The following is a 16,181-nucleotide window of genomic DNA, read 5'->3' as shown; positions in this document are numbered from 1 at the left end:
GGCATGCCTTAATTCTATAGGAGAGTTACTAAGGCACAATTTTGTCTGGCAAGTTGTCTTGCTTTTGTTCTCTCACATGGAACTCATTCCTTCTATCCACAGGTATGTAGAGACTCTATACATGTTTAAAGTAAAGTTGATTTCGACTCCTGGCACCCACAGAGCCCTGTGGTTTTTCTTTGGTAGAATACAGGAGGGGTTTACCATTGCCTCCTCCCACGCAGTGTGAGATGATGCCTTTCAGCATCTTCCTATATCGCTGCTGCCCGATATAGGTGTTTCCCATAGTCTAGGAAACATACCAGTGGAGATCTGAACCGGCAACCTTCTGCTTGTTAGTCAAGCATTTCCCTGCTGCGCCACTTAAGGTGACATGTTTAAATACACTTTCCTTTATAAATGCTGTACAAGTCCTAGCATGGGGAAGGCAGAATTTTTCAAAACTGCAGCCCTACCAACAACAGAAACCACCTGCATCCATTGCCTGTGGGATAGGACAACTGTTTTATTTTATTGTTACTTTATTGTTAAATTTATATACCGCATTTCATTAAAACAATCCCAAGGTTACCCCAGATGGGAAGTAATGGCTTGGAACACAGAAAGCTGGCTTGTCATGTCATACTATTGGTCCATCTAGCTCAGTATTGTTTACACTGACTGGCAGCAGCTTCTCCAAAACTTCGGACAGGAGTCTTTCCCAGCCCTACCAGGGATTGAACTTGTGACCTTCTGCATGCAAAGCACATGCTCTACCACTGAGTTATAGCCCCATTCCCAAAAGGTGGCATACATAGATATCCCATACAGACACTGACCACACCAAGACCAGCTTAGCTTCAGCAAAGCTGTCCTAAGTCACCCAGTGATTTCACAGATGAATTGAGATTTGAACCATGGAATACCAGCTCTCAGTTTATGCTCAAAACTACTATCCTACAGCATTAATGTATAAGACTAGAAACAATTGTTTATTATCTGCACATGCATGCATACACACACACACACACAAACATAACTGTAGCTACTTTTTCTCAAAATAGCTCCCGAAGGCCCTTCTGAATTTCTCCTGACAGTTTTAATCAAATATGGATCCTAACAGACAACTTTGACAAAAAATAAAAATTGTTATCTCTTGCTTAAGAGATAAAACATGTTCGTATTTATCTTCTGTGGAGCTGATGTCAGACTAGTTTATTTACAAACTTACAGGGAAATGTCATTTTTCTTTTAATCCACAAATTAGCTGGCTGTCACTTTTGTCTGGCATTTGGTGACACCAGCTGCTTCCATTTGCGATGTCAAACATTTATGTTCAGAAACTAAAAAAAGAGCAACAAATAGCTGGGGGAAATGTGTATTATAAGCAGCCAATTCTTATTAATAGAGTTGGCTGTTTATAATAAAAACTAGCTGGCCCATTGTAGAGCATCTGTGTGCTAGTTCTTCCTGTCTTTCCCCACCACCACCAATTCGGCTCCTTGCACCACCTCCCAGCCATCCCCTAATTGAGATGGTAGCAGAGGTGGCAAAACCTCCTTCCTGGCCCCCCACCAGCCACTTCAGCCCTCTCACCCCACTTCCCTCGCCTAAAGCCGCCCCAGGGCAGTGGAGAGGACAGGTGACAACAGAGTCTTCTTCCATGGGAAAGTTTCTTCCATGGGAGATGGCAGCTGAAGCTCCTTCCATGGGGCCACCTGCCATCCAAATGACAGGCTGGGCCATTTACGCCCCATTTCAGGGCTCTCTCAGAGCAGCCCCCTCTGCCACCAGTGCCATGCCCTGTCATCACCATCTCCGTCACCATTTCTGCCTCAGATGAAGGTTGTACGTGAAAGCCCTGCCCCTGCATTTTCATTGGCCGCGGCAGCAGTGGGGGCGGGGCTTGCCATGTACAACTTTAGTGTATTATATAGAGAGAGACATGTGCTTATAGATGTAAATTAATAGAAAATATGTGCTTATAGATGTAAAGAAGAATTTGTCTCCCTCACCTTTTGCTAAAACCCACAGCTTTAATGAACATATCAGGTTAAAAAAATGCTTACGGCAGGTTACAGAAACACAGTAAGTTAAAACCATAAAACAGCCATAAAATAATAAAAATAATGAATGATCAAATATCTTTATAATTACTCCTTGAAAACGTGCCTGTGGGGGATGCATCCTGGCACCCAGCAGATTGGCTAGGCGGTGGGAGCTCATGTGCAGCAGGAGGCCATTGAGCTGCTGCTGGGAGAAATGGCGGCAGCGGCCTGTGCGCCCACCGGGGTCAGGAGGTGGCTGGGCCACCAGGTAGAGGAAGTGGTGGCCGGAGGGGACGGAGAAACCGGCAGGAGAAACCACGGGTGAGGGGGAGAAGCAGGCCGGGCGGGCGTCAGAGTCGGCGGCCGCAAGACAGAGTCAGGGAGAAGGAGCTGAAGTGGGGGGGAGAGTCGAACTAGAGGCGCAGACACTATGCACCCGGTCAGCTAGTTCTAATATAAAACAGCTAGGAGACCCCAAGAGTCCTATAAGGCAGGTACATGGTTGTTGTTGTTTTAAGTCCTTGCCCAACAGCAAAAGCCAATAGAGAAGGTGTGGCTTACTTGAGGAGTTCCACAGATAAGGAGGAGTCACTGAGATGACACTCTCTCATGTCCCAACCAAACACACCTCAGATCATGGCCACTATTGAGCACAGGGGGACAAGTGTCCCCCAGCCGCCACGACCCCAAGCACTTTTGGAGGCTGTCAGATGCTTTCCCCAGCTTTCCCCCATACCTTCAGGGGGCCACCAGAATTGCTCGTCCACCGCCACGTCACGTGTGCTGCAATGAACACTTCATTCATGCGCCATTGTGTTGGGTCGGGCAGAGAAAAAACTCATTTGCCCCGACCCCAACAGTGCACGACTAAGTGCCCAGTGCAGCAGGCAGATGGGCAACTAGCCCATCTTGTCACTGATGAGCACACCCCTACATATGATGTCATATGCAGGGGGTGTGGCCGGCATGTGCTGGCACGCACACATACACAAAACAGGGAAAGTGGGCCACCAGTCAAGCTCATCCTGCAGCCGCCAGTGAGCTCCCTGTGCCCCTGATTCAGATGTTGGTGGTACAGGAAGAAAGGCCTACATAGCAGTAGTAGTACACCCACATGTAGTAGTAGGATTGCAAGCTCCTGGATCATGAGCTGCAACAACTACACATAGATTTTGATCATAGGAAAGAGCAACTATATCCTCATATCTGATTGGTTTGTGGCGATCCAAACCCAAATTACTGACTCCATATATGATAGCTGTTCCACAAGGCATTGCCAGTACATTAGTGCTTATTGACCTGTTTTTTGTGCCCATCCTCTGTTGCTTGCCTCAGTCAGTCTGAAGTTCCACATGTCCCTTGTAAAGCTCCAAATTAGAGAGGGCGGGGGAAGGACACAATCATTGTGCCCTTGTCCTGGTAGAGAGCAGAGCTGGCCTTGTGGTAGCAAGCATGACTTGTCCCCTTAGCTAAGCAGGGCCCACCCTAGTTGTATATAAATGGGAGACTAGAAGTGTGAGCACTGCAAGATATTCCCCTCAGGGGATGGAGCTGCTCTGGGAAGAGCAGAAGGTTCCAAGTTCCCTCCCTGGCAAAATCTCCAAGATAGGGCTGAGAGAGATTCCTGCCTGCAACCTTGGAGAAGCCGCTGCCAATCTGTGAAGATAATACTGAGCTAGATAGACCAATGGTCTGACTCAGTATATGGCAGCTTCCTATGTTCCTATTTTTTAAAAATGCACTCTATAGCTCACAGGGGAAAGAGGTCCTGGAGGTATAGCATGGGAGGCAAACCATTACTTCACTGCTTTGAAAAGGATAGGCAGGAGCTCCAGGCTGACAGCATGTGGCAATTCCATGTCTTCTTATCAATGCTGGGGGTGGGGTGGGGGGTGTCATTGTCTATTTCATGCAGTTCTCTGATGAGAACTGGCTGATCAAATAGTTTTACAGCTCTTAAATGCCTTCTATAAAGGGGTCTCATATACAAAGAATTGATTTAGTTAAGTCAGAGCTGATGTTCTCCTTCCCAGTTGTACTTGATAGTACATGATAGTGAAGGTTAGTGGTGGCCGCCATAGCCACTCGAACCTTCGAACTGGTTTGAACCAGCTCACATTGAACTGGGTTTGATTTGGTTCCATTGTGGATCAGCCATCTTTCCAGAAGGCTAGTCCAGTTTACAATTGAACAGGATGAACCAGCTCGGTTTGTGGAGAACCAGTTTATTTCGAACCGTTCATGCAGACCCCTAATACAAACTACAATTTCACTAAGCTTGTTGGCTTACATTCTGCTCATCGCTCCGCCTGTCAAGGTCTGGCCAGCTGCTAGGGAAGTTCACGAAGCAAGCGGAGCTGCTGAAATTGGATATGGCTTGGCTGAACGCTGTCGGCAAGGAATGTTGACGAACGTTGATTCTCAGCAATGAGTAGGAGGCTGGAGATGTGATTTATAGAGCAAGCCGAGAGCTCCCAGCTGGTAGGAATTCACGGTTTGTCAGCCCTCAGCAAGAGGCGTTTGCTCCTCCTAACAGCCTCTAATTGCATTTTACATCTCGTGATCCTACGCTGTTGTGGAGTCATTGGTGTTTCATTACATAGCTCTTCTTCGCATTGGTCCCCCACGCCTTCTGCTGACTCAGGTTGCCGTGCCTGCTCTAAATCATTAGTTGGATCTACCACAGCCGTTTCATGAACGCTGACAGCCGGGCTCTGCCCCTCAGACACTCCTGAATCGACTGGAAAGTTGACAGCTTCCCCTTCCTCCTCGCTGTCGGAGCTCGAAGGCATGACACCGCCAATCCAAGAGTGTAGGACGCATGCACTGGTTTCGTGCTGCTCCAAAACCTATCTATGCTGCTAGCAAGCGCAAAGGGGCTGTGTGGCTGCTAAGAATTGTATTATCACTCTAGAAATCATTTCCCATCATTCCCAAAGAAAGAAGTGTTGCTACAGCAAGGACACAATTCTTAGTAGCCATAGAGCCCCTCCGTGCTCATTAGCAACATGGACAGCTTTTGAAGTATTTATTTCTTTATCTATTTATCTATCTATTTATTTATTTAAACACATTTGTATATCGCCCCAAACACAAATCTCTGGGCGGTTTACAACGAAACAATAAAAACAATAGATGAAAAATTAAAACATTACAACAATTTAAAATTTAAAATGTTAAAACTATTAAAAACACAATTATAACAATATCTAATTAAAAGCCTGGGTGAACAAATGCATCTTGACTCCTTTTTTAAAGTTGTAAGAAATGAGGAGACTCTTATTTCAGCATGAAGTGTGTTCCAAAGCTTTGGGGCAGCAACAGAGAAGGCCCGTCCCTGAGTAGCCAACAGACAAGCCAGTGGCAACTGCAGACAAACTCTCCAGATAATCTCAATGGGCAGTGTAGTTCATGGCGAAGAAGGCATTCTCTTAAATACTTGGGCCCAAGCTGTTTTGGGCGTTATAACCACAAAGAAAATGGCAAATGCGGTTCAATGTGGGCAAGTGTAAAGTGATGCACATTGGGACGAAAAACCCCAACTTCAAGTATACATTGATGGGATCTGAGCTGTCGGTGACTGACCGGGAGAGGGATCTTGGGGTCGTGGTGGACAGATCGTTGAAACTGTCAACTCAATGTGCAGCAGCTGTGAAAAAGGCCAATTCCATGCTAGGGATCATTAGGAAGGGGATTGAAAATAAAACTGCTAATATTATAATGCCCTTATACAAAACGATGGTGCGGCCACATCTGGTGTACTGAGTACAATTCTGGTCACCACATCTAAAAAAGGACATTGTAGAACTGGAAAAGGTGCAGAAGAGGGCAAGCAAGATGATCAGTGCCCTAGAGCGCCTTTCTTATGAGGCAAGGCTACAACACCTGGGGCTATTTAGTTTAGAAAAAAGATGACTGCAGGGAGACATGATAGAGGTCTATAAAATCATGCATGGTGTGGAGAAAGTGGATAGAGAGAAATTATTTTCCCTCTCACATAACACTAGAACCAGGGGTCATCCCATGAAATTGATTGCCAGGAAATTTATTTTATTTTATTTATTTATTTACAATATTTCTATCCCACCACTCCAGTGCACTACTACACAACACATAATGAACTGGTGGAATTCTCTGCCACGAGATGTGGTGACAGCCAACAACCTGGATGGCTTTAAGAGGGATTTGGATAACTTCATGGAGGAGAGATCTGTCAACGTCTACTAGTTAGACTAGAGGGCTATAGGCCACCTCCAGCCTCAAAGGCAATAAGCTTCCGAATACCAGTTGCAGGGGAATAACAGCAGGAAAGAGATGCCCTCAACTCCTGTTTGTGGACTTCCAATGGAATCTGGTGGGCCACTGTGTGAAACAGGATGCTGAACTAGATGGGCCTTGGGCCTGATCCAGCAGGGCTGTTCTTATGAAGTAGCACAGAACCAGTACATGTGCTATGCTCTTGGATTGGTGGGGCACTCCTCAGAATGTAATCCTTCATTAGGACTGATGGGCTTGTTTTTTATTCAGTATGTGGCAGCTGTTGAATGATCCATACTAATGGCTGTGGAAAGAGGGCTTTAGCACTTTGCCCTGCCATAATCCTGATCCGGATTTACCCCCATATACCTATTTGACCAGAAAGAAAAGTTCTCATTGGTGCCAATGTGAGCTTTTCTCCCCGGTCAAATAGTAGTTGAAGGGAAGAGAAAGTGTAATTCATTTCAGGATCTTGACAAGGTGAGGGGTTAAAGTCTCTCTTCTCAAACACTGCAGTGCCAGTCTGAATTGTTAGTGATGAAAAACAGGACAATCAGCCCTAACAATGAGCTTAACATAACACAGTCCAGCTATAAGGAACTGCTTAATTAGAGCAACCTCCAGATTTGGTGCTATTTTACTTAATGTACCAGCAACAGGCTGTCACAGTGCTGGAAGATGACTCAAGTGTCATTTAGCCAAGCCCTTTTCATTAGCAGGATTCTGTAGACTGTAGAAATCTGATTTCTATTAATGGATGTAATGCTTACTATTTCAGTATTTCCATGTTATTACTCAAATGTTCTCTTGTATAAGTAAATTGTTTTTTTCCGAAGTAAGGCTCATGCCATCTCTGCACACAAAACATCCGTTTAACAAATTGGGAGGCAGGGTGAAAAGAAGCATCTTGTTGTTACATGATAAGTATGACGCAGAGAAGGGATACAGATTTTCATAGCTGAATTTTAAAGTCAAAGGAAACCAATGCAATTATTATAGAAAATAATTTACACTAGCTCTATTTCCTGGCTCTCAATTTTATCTTCATTAGGGTACAGAGAAAACATGTTTTAATTAATTAATCGTTGGGTTCTTACCAAAACTCCATTATAGGAACATTTTGTTGAGGGAGAACATAGGAAGAAAATATAAAAAGAACAATATAGTTTCTCTTAATTATGTTATAATGTATACTTTAATAAACTAATTATATATATTAGCAATAGCAATAGCTATAAAGTATACTTTAATAAACTAATTATATATATTCTTGGAAAAGTAATCTTTAAAGTAATCTTTAATGTTTTCTTTGTAATCAGTTTTGCCACCTGGAATATATGATGTTCCCTGTTACATTAACACACCAGAATCAAAATGTCTTCCAAAAACAAAATCAAATCCCATCAGTCTTGTGGAAGAGCCAGATTTCAAAGAGCATCGCCAGTTTCGGTTGCCTGATTCTTGGAAAGCAGGCCACAAAGGTTTTGTTCTCAAATGTAAAATATATGTTGGCTTTGAGTGCAAACTGAAAAGAGGAGAAGCCATTTTCAGGTTCTTTCCCTTTCAAATGTAATACGTGAGAGAGGGAATTTATGCCTCTGTGGGTCCACACACATGGAATTTTGGACTAAATCTGGCTGAGATGCCAAGCACTCACAGTAAAGTGTTAGCAAAATTAAACAGTGTTCTAGGCCTCAGGACTGTAGAGATGCATTTCGAAATTGTGCAGATGGCACAGGTATTCAAATGTGTGCTTGGAGCATTTGTGCCTAACATGGATTCCCACCTCTTCCTTCCTGTTACAGGGTAACTGCTTACTGCATTTCTGTAAACCAGAGTGTGACTAGATGTAATGATGGCATGAGTCACTATCAAATGGAGTGGGCCAGTAGAAGTAAGCACAATGTAGATGTAAGCACACATAAGTGGAATCCTTCCCCCACAAGCACTCTTTCCCCTTCCAATTGTTTTTTTTAAAGCCATTTTTCTCCCTGTGACAACAATTGTGATGAAACAGGGGTCACTCTATGCTTTCCTGGGATCTACCCTCCGTAGAGATTGCTCTGATCCCAATCTAGGAGCACCCCTACCTCGAAGGAGTGGTGTGCTCCTAGATTGGGATCAGTGCAATCTCTCTATGATATGGAGGGTAGATCCCAGGAAAGCATAGAGTGACCCCCGTTTTGTCACACACCTTGCAGGAGTTATTTGATTATGTAGCCCCATCAGGTTAAAAATGGTGTTAAAAATCATTTTAGGAGAGGCGCACTTCGGGGGAGGAAAGGCTCAGCTCTCCCCTCCTGCCCATCTATGCTGCACTTTAAAGCCCTGACTCTCCTACTTTGTAGGGATTTGGCAATGACCTGAACCAAACACATAGGTTTGCCACTGGCATGCCTAGTCTGGCCCTCACTTGCTTTTGTAAGGTATCTTTTGTCAAACAGTTAATAAAAGAAGAAAGTAGTTGGCAGTCTGTGTATGTACACATGGGTTTATACTGTAGTACTTTGAGAAAATTGTTAGGGCTAATTGTTAGGCCTAATTGAGAAAAAGGATGTGGGAGGCTTCTGCTGCTGAGAACCATTCAAGAACTAAAGCTTGAAAGAAAAAGAGAAGACACTTAGACTGGAGAAATTTTGCTGTGAATACTCTTCACCACTGGGCCTGATGAAGAAGGCAAAGCATCTAGGCAGCATTGCCCAATACAGGTGAACCCCGTTATCCACAGGGGTTCCAATCCATGGGGGAATTCCGGATAACAGACCATGGATACTGGGGCATTGAAGTAAATGGGATTTGAAGGGTTAGGTTCCTGGGGGCTAGCAAAAAAGGTAAATGGGGGGGCATGAAAAAAAGGCAAATAAAGTGCCTTACTGTGCCTCACGGCTGTCCAGCTATCCAGGAATGCCCCTCACTGTCCCAAATCCCCCATTTTCGCACAAAAAAATCACTGGGAAATGCTTTTTCTTTTCTTTTGACAAATAAGCCACAAAATGGGCCACAAACGAGCCACCATGAGTTCTCATTAAAATATGAAGTTTTAGAATCTGAACAAGAAGAGTACTGTTATTCTTACACGATAAGGATCCTTTGCTTAGGAAATCCTGTGACGGTTGCCCAGGGCTGATACTCATTCCACACCTATACAAATATTCAAATGCTGCAAGTTCTGTATTCTGCAGAACTGATCATGCAAATAACATTTTTAAAAATCCACACATTTTGTTCCCAGTAAGATGGGATATTTTTTGTCTGAAAGACTTGAATTCTGGACTGAGTATGAGCCTTCAGGATATTCCTGAATAGTAGCTTGCAACTATATGTTTTCTACTGTGGGGCTAGGAGCAGCTTCAATGGAGGGAGATTTAGATCAGGAAAATGGCATGGGGGGAGGAAGGGTTAATGCACTCTTCAGGTGTTGCTGCTCCACTCAAACTCAGAGTCTTTCATGGATTCTTTTCATTAAAAATGAAAACACTGGGAGATCAGATCACAGGTCTGTTGTGTCTTTCCTGGTTAGACTCTGAGATAATTCAGGCAAATGCTAGGATTGGCTAGGTTCAATCTGAGACTGTTATAGGGAAGAAATGGACCAGAGGAAACTTGTATCATGCATGATGTGAAAATCGCTTGCAGCTATAGCTTTTCATGGCTTGTGCACATAATCTTTAGTAAGCGAGGAACAATAAATCATCAGAAGGAAGGAAATGTATACGTATGTGTACATTTGCTTAATTATTGTCAATGTTTTGACAAGTTTAGGCTGAAGATTAGCTCAGTATCAGAAGCTATGGTTATAAAAAACAGTTTTCACACATGACTGGCAAGGAAGAACAGTTTTTTAAAGACGGCTTGCTCTCCATGAGAGAAAATGAGCAGGATTCTGCTACCTTCTCCATGATGATATATTAATTCTGAAGGGAAGAATATAACACCAGGGCACCCAATTCCTGAGACTTCCCTCACTCTTCAAAGCATTTTTATTTTTCAAAAGAAGTTGAAATCACACACACACACTCCCAAAGGAGAAGAAACACTTAAGCAGTTCGAATTAGTATAAATAGCATCCTTTCCTTTGAAAAAAGATTGCATTTTCTTTTTGAACTTTCGAGCTGGAAACAAAATGAGTTTTGAATAGTATTGCTCAGCAAGAGTGGCACTTCCCTGGCATAGTCCCTTCACCCACTAAGTTCAATGTGCATAATGGTTTGGAATGAAGAGTACTCCTACGAATCTTCTATGGTTGCTTATTTATGAAAAGTTGCTCATAGGAAAGTCTGGAGGATATGGAGACTAAGCATAGCTAACAGCAACAACAACAATAATAATCCCAGTGGATGGTCTAGAAGCACAAAGTTATGTATCCCTGTTGGAAGCTAAATGGGTATGAATCTGTTCAGTACCTGTATCAATTATGTTGTATTGAACTTTTCAAAGTAAATGCAGGATGAAATAAATAAATAATTTTTTTAATAGAGTACCTACCAACGGGGCATTTACCTGTACATAAAATAGCACAATAAAGTCTACTTTAACCAGCTTAGGTAAGGGGCATGGGCCCAGAGGGGAGATTTGATTGACTGACTGATTGATTAAGAGCTGTCAAGTTGGTGTCGACTCTTAGAGACCACATGGATAGATTCTCTCCAGGATGATCTGTCTTCAACTTGGCTCTGAATATCTTTTAAAAGCACTTAGTGCATATTAAAAATAGTTTCCAAGTTGTTGTCTTTAAAGGTGAATAGGATGGCAAAAATATAAATATGTGAAGGAACAAGCCACAATGCAGCTTTCTGGAAATTAAGACCAAAAGTCCAATTCAAAGCTCTGTGGGCTCAGATGCACACCTGGTGCACCTGTGCAAAAGGGCTTGCTTATTTTCTTTAGTGCCAGGGATAAATCCATGTGTGTAAACAGAATGAGAACATATAAATGCTATCTTATACCAAATTTCAACATTAGTATTGAGCTCAATGGACTATCTACCACTGGCAGCAAATCTCCAAGGTCTGAAGAAAAGGTCTTTCTTAACCCCTCTACTTGAGATCCTTTTAACTGGAAAAGCTACGGATTAAACCCAGACATGCACGTATTGAAAGCATGAGCACTGCTACTGAATGGTAGGATGTGCATGTCTAGCAGGGAAGTTAACAAGGACATTCCTTGCATGGAAACGACAAACAGAGAAAAGTGGAGAATATGTTAAAAACTGGACAAACGCCAAGATAAGATTTTAAATACTCCATAGTTTTAACACAAAAGTACTTTTATGAACAATCATGATCTTACCTACAATCTCATTCTCTTCTAGGTTAATAGTTTCAAGAGCTTTTAAAGAGATCAGCTGCTCTGGAAAGTGCCGAAATTTGTTCCTGGAAAGGTTGATGGCTCTCAGATGTAACAAGGTTTGGACCTCCTCTGGTAGGCGATGGATATAATTCCCTTCCAGATTAAGTTCTGCAGTTAGAAGAGATGAGACATCATGAAAAAACATTTTAGTAGAAGCAGTTTAGAAAATCATTCAACCTACTTTCAGGCAATTCTCTTATAATTAATGACAAAAAGTAACAAAAACAGACTGTATTAGGAATTGTGTAAATGATTGGTGACCTATTTATTCCTAGCAAAATGAGCCCTTGTGGATGACCTCTAGGATATATCCCATTACATGGAAAAGCTCTCTTTCTATGCACTAATGAGAACAAATGGGGAAAGGATATTTCATTGGCCCAGCAGCTCTCAGGATTGTTTGAGTTTGCCCATGGGAATGCAGTTGTTCTGCAGAATTACAGAAATCTCCTCTCTCAGACAGACTTGCCAGGCTTTTAGACTGATAGCTTTAGACTGAATGGGGGACTGAATTAACAATGGGCTCAGACAGAAAGAGGTATTAATTGATAGGACTCAGACAGGAAGAGGTGCTAACAATCCTAGACAAAATCTGAAGAGCCAAGAGAAAACCATCTCATTACACACCTGGGTTAGGTAGGTCACAAAGTGTCTGAATTATTTTCCCCATAAGAAACTCCGTGATTTTTCTTTGCATTATGGCTACTTTTGGAGGATGGACAAACAAGGAGCCGTTCCTCACGATCCCATAAACAGGCTTGAGAGTGGGCGGCAGGGAAGGCTGCATCCTCTTACCTTCCCCACAGATGATCCAGAAGAGTTGCTGGGTGTACCGATCACATGCCCAGATGAGCTGCTGCTGCCCCAAGAAGCACGGAGGTTCAGGGGCCAGGATGTGTTGTCCCAGGCACCAGAAATCCCACAATGCACGACAATGTGGGGATATCCCTGGCGATGGCTGGGAGCCTGTTCTTGTGACAGTGCTGGCTGGATGCAGCCAGCACTGACACACAAGCAGTTAGCCCGAGTGAAAGGCGTGCTCACACCCTTAACCTCAGCTACCAGGCGCACTCCCTATGCAGGTTTGCCATCAAGGTGCTTTTGGGAGCCACACACACACACACACACACACAGGCGAAACTAGGGTGGGGCAGCCAGGGCATGTGCCCTAGGCGCCACTGGGGGGCATCAGTGCCATTCTGCTCCCCATCCCCTCCCCAATTCACAATTTTCTTAAAAAAATTTTTTTTAACCTGTAGCCCCTTCGGGGGGCTTCCTAAAGGCTGGCGGTGGGTCTGCGAGGGTTCCTCCTCCCCCCGCCAGCCTCTTACATCACTGCCGCAGCCCGTCCCGGTCTGATTTTCAGGCCTGTTCAAGCCTACAAAGATCAGTGCGGTGGCCATTTTGGAAGTCGCTGCACATGCTCAGAAGGCCTCTGCGCGGCCTGGCAAGGCCTAGAACCTTGGAGGGACCATTTGAGCATGTGCGGCCATTTTTTTTAAATTAAAAAAATGGCCACTGCACATGCTCAAATGGCCTCTGCAAGGTCCTAGTCTGTTTTTTTCCCTGATGTAGGGAGTTGGAAGAATGCAAACTTGAACTTGGCAATGGACCCGAGCATTTAAAAAACAGATATAAATGGCACAAAATAAGTGGACAAAACATCCCTTAAAAATACAATGTTGGTTTAATACCTTGTAAGCTGGCAGAACTGAAGGGTGCGAGGGGGGGGGAGGCAAGGAATAAAATGGAAATATTCACTCGCATGCTGTTTAATTCTCTATACAGAGCTCTATCTTTATCTGCATATTTGTCAAGCAATCTGATTATAAGGTTTGTGGGATTTCAAACTTGGAAAATGCCTGCCTTTAACTTGTTTGGTGCTTTTTTAAAAAACTGCTTTAAGAATTCAGCTGTGCTAAAGACCCCTGTGGAAGGGGCCAAAGATAACAAGGATCCAGTCTGCTGCAGACATCAGTTTCTTCTTAAAGGTTATTTAGTATTAATTATAGTTCTTCATTGCACTTGATAGAATCCAGCATGTGTAGGACAAAGGTTGTAGAATTACATAGGAACTGATGTAAAAACTCAAAACAAGCATGACTCTTTTACTGCAGTGCTTTGAAATAACCATGCCTTTCACCTCAAATTTAACAAAACATTATAATTTGTTTTTGTTTTACTGACAGACACCTTCTGCTTTGAAATGCCTTATGAAAAGAAGAAAATCAGCAAATAAAAATGAAATAATGAGAGGCTTTGCCTACTGAATTTCTACCTGTTGCTTAGGTTTAAAAAGTACAGCAGCATAATGTACAGGCTCCCTTTGGAATGTATGTTATAAGACATTTGTTCAAGCACTCAGTTTCTATTATGTCTTAACAACAGTTAGAGGCTTTTCTCAGACAAAACAAAGACACTCAAAGCCACAGATGGTAGTTACTACTTATAGAGTCCATCTTACTGAGTAGATATGAGTGCATAGCAAAGAATTTGATCTAAGAATGCCATGTATAAGCACTACAGTTCTGTATGTAATTATTAAAATAGGGGGAAATGTAGGGCTGCTAACTAGATTTCTAAGTTGATCAATCATTGGCATTTTAACTAATGCATCACTAAACTGATTTTAAATAGTTACAATTCTCCATAATGCCAACGTAGGTACTAGCATAGTACCTAGACACTAGGTACTAGCATAAAGAGTCCCCTTTACTCACAAACCCACTGAAAAAAATTTGCCATCACTAGTTAAAATTGGCTCTCATATTTAATCTACTTAAACCAATTGAAGCCCTAACAATACTTAGAGAATGAGGGTAATTCTCACAATCACAAGGATTCCGATTAAAGAATTTAATTCTTTACAATATTGTTGTAAAGTTAAGAATTTTTTTTATTACCTCATCAGTTTATTCCAGACATTCATTGAAAGGACAAGTTTTCTGAAAGATGTGTGTCAGATGTTGGGACAGCGGGGTGGGGGTGGGTGCAATTTCAGTGCTTGCCCTAGGCACCATTTTCCCTAGTTACGCCCCTGGCCACACAACTCCCGGTAGTTCTCACAGGCAATTAAGCCCAGGCTTAGCTGCCCTAGCCCGGTCTTGGCTGCTCCTGAGAACAGCTTCATGGTGTGCTTAAAAAAATGTTTAAGAATATTTAGGGTGTTATATCTAATCTCTAGCTGGGAATCCTCAGAGTCACTCTCCATTTCCAAACCTCTCATTTCTACAGCAAAATCTTGATTTTTTGGATAGGTAACTTGTGTTCAATAGTCTCTCTAATGAGGCATCTACAGAAATTCCTTAAAGTCTAATTTAAAGAAGGAATATGCCACTGATGATGTAATGCCTAAAACATTATTAGGAACCACTTTGAAGAAAAGTAGCAACACCATCTAGAATATACTGTGCTTGTCCACTGTGTGTCAAGCATTCCATTTCAACGGCGTTTGTGAAGATCTAAGAGCAGGAAGGAAATGGTAAGTACAATTTTGGAGTGGAAGCCAACCTTTGATAAGCTGAGAAGAAAACTTTTTTCTAGTTCTAGCATGCAGCAAGTTACTAACTATCAAATAAAGAGGCTAGGGTCATTTCTTTCACATTCTTACCTAATGATAGTCATTCATGCCCTTGTTGAATCTCCTATGCCCTCATGCAAGTCTCCCTATCCTGTAATTGTGGCTGCTTGGAAGATACAGTTGGTGAAAAACATGGTGGTGACTTCCTGTTAGCAATGGGTTGGCAGTCACATCTGTTTTTAAAAAACCAAGGCTGGCTTTCTCTTAGCTTTCCAAGCAATAATGTTGGTTTGGATCTTTAAGACCTAAGACACCTTGCATTCAATTTAGCCACCGGATCTCTCTCTTGGCTATTAGAGTTGCCATGCGCCCCAAAATTCTGGTTTTCACCCAGATTTTAAGCATCTCACTCAGATTGCTTAGCCCACCCAGATTCACCTATATTTCAGCTTTCTTTTTCCTTTTTTTAAAAACTAAACTCTAGCCCTTGTATAAGCAGAGTTATGGAACAAAACATGCAGTCACTATTCTGCTCAAAAATTATTTCCAAGCCAATTTACATAATATGCAAATTAGGCACCCCAATTCGAAAAGCCAGAATATGGCAACCCTATCTGCTCTTATCCTATCTTCCCTAGAACGGGCTGCCACATAGAATCTAATATGATCTCAAAACTGCTGTCTGTACTCTTCGGGAACTCCTAGAGAACAAGTGAAGTACTAGAAGGCTGACAAGCAAAAGTTACCCTTCTCTTCAAAAAAGGGGGAAAGGAGGTGCCGGGAAGCTACAGATTTTGAGGCTATTCTCATGAGCGTGCAAAACCAGGCTAAGGGAGCCCAGCCCAGTTTTGCATGCTCGTGAGAACCACCGGGCTTGAAGACGAGCCTGGTGGCTCCATGGAGGCAAGCACACCTAAGTAGCCACCCTCTTAAATAAGGTTAAAGGAGCAAGTGGTCCCTTACCCTAGTGGGTTTTTTAAAAATTGTGTGTCAGCTGTGGCTGGCACACTCGGGGGGGGAGGGGGGCT

At 42.9% G+C, this 16,181-nt stretch overlaps 1 protein-coding gene across 9 annotated transcripts in view; it reads right to left on the bottom strand.

Moving 5' to 3' along the window:
• The window catches only part of LRRC20 (leucine rich repeat containing 20), a 183,966-nt gene that overhangs the window by 81,019 nt on the left and 86,766 nt on the right, over positions 1-16,181 (bottom strand). For all 9 annotated transcript variants that reach the window (XM_053311734.1, XM_053311736.1, XM_053311737.1 and 6 more), the window contains one exon: positions 11,574-11,741. In XM_053311734.1, the coding sequence (XP_053167709.1) occupies positions 11,574-11,741 (168 nt within the window). The remainder of the gene's footprint in view (positions 1-11,573; positions 11,742-16,181) is intronic.

This window comes from Hemicordylus capensis, chromosome 3 (genome assembly GCF_027244095.1).
Source record: "Hemicordylus capensis ecotype Gifberg chromosome 3, rHemCap1.1.pri, whole genome shotgun sequence".
Classification (NCBI taxonomy): domain Eukaryota; kingdom Metazoa; phylum Chordata; class Lepidosauria; order Squamata; family Cordylidae; genus Hemicordylus; species Hemicordylus capensis.
Note: the sequence above shows the minus strand (reverse complement) of the source record. Positions and strands in the feature narration are given on the sequence as shown.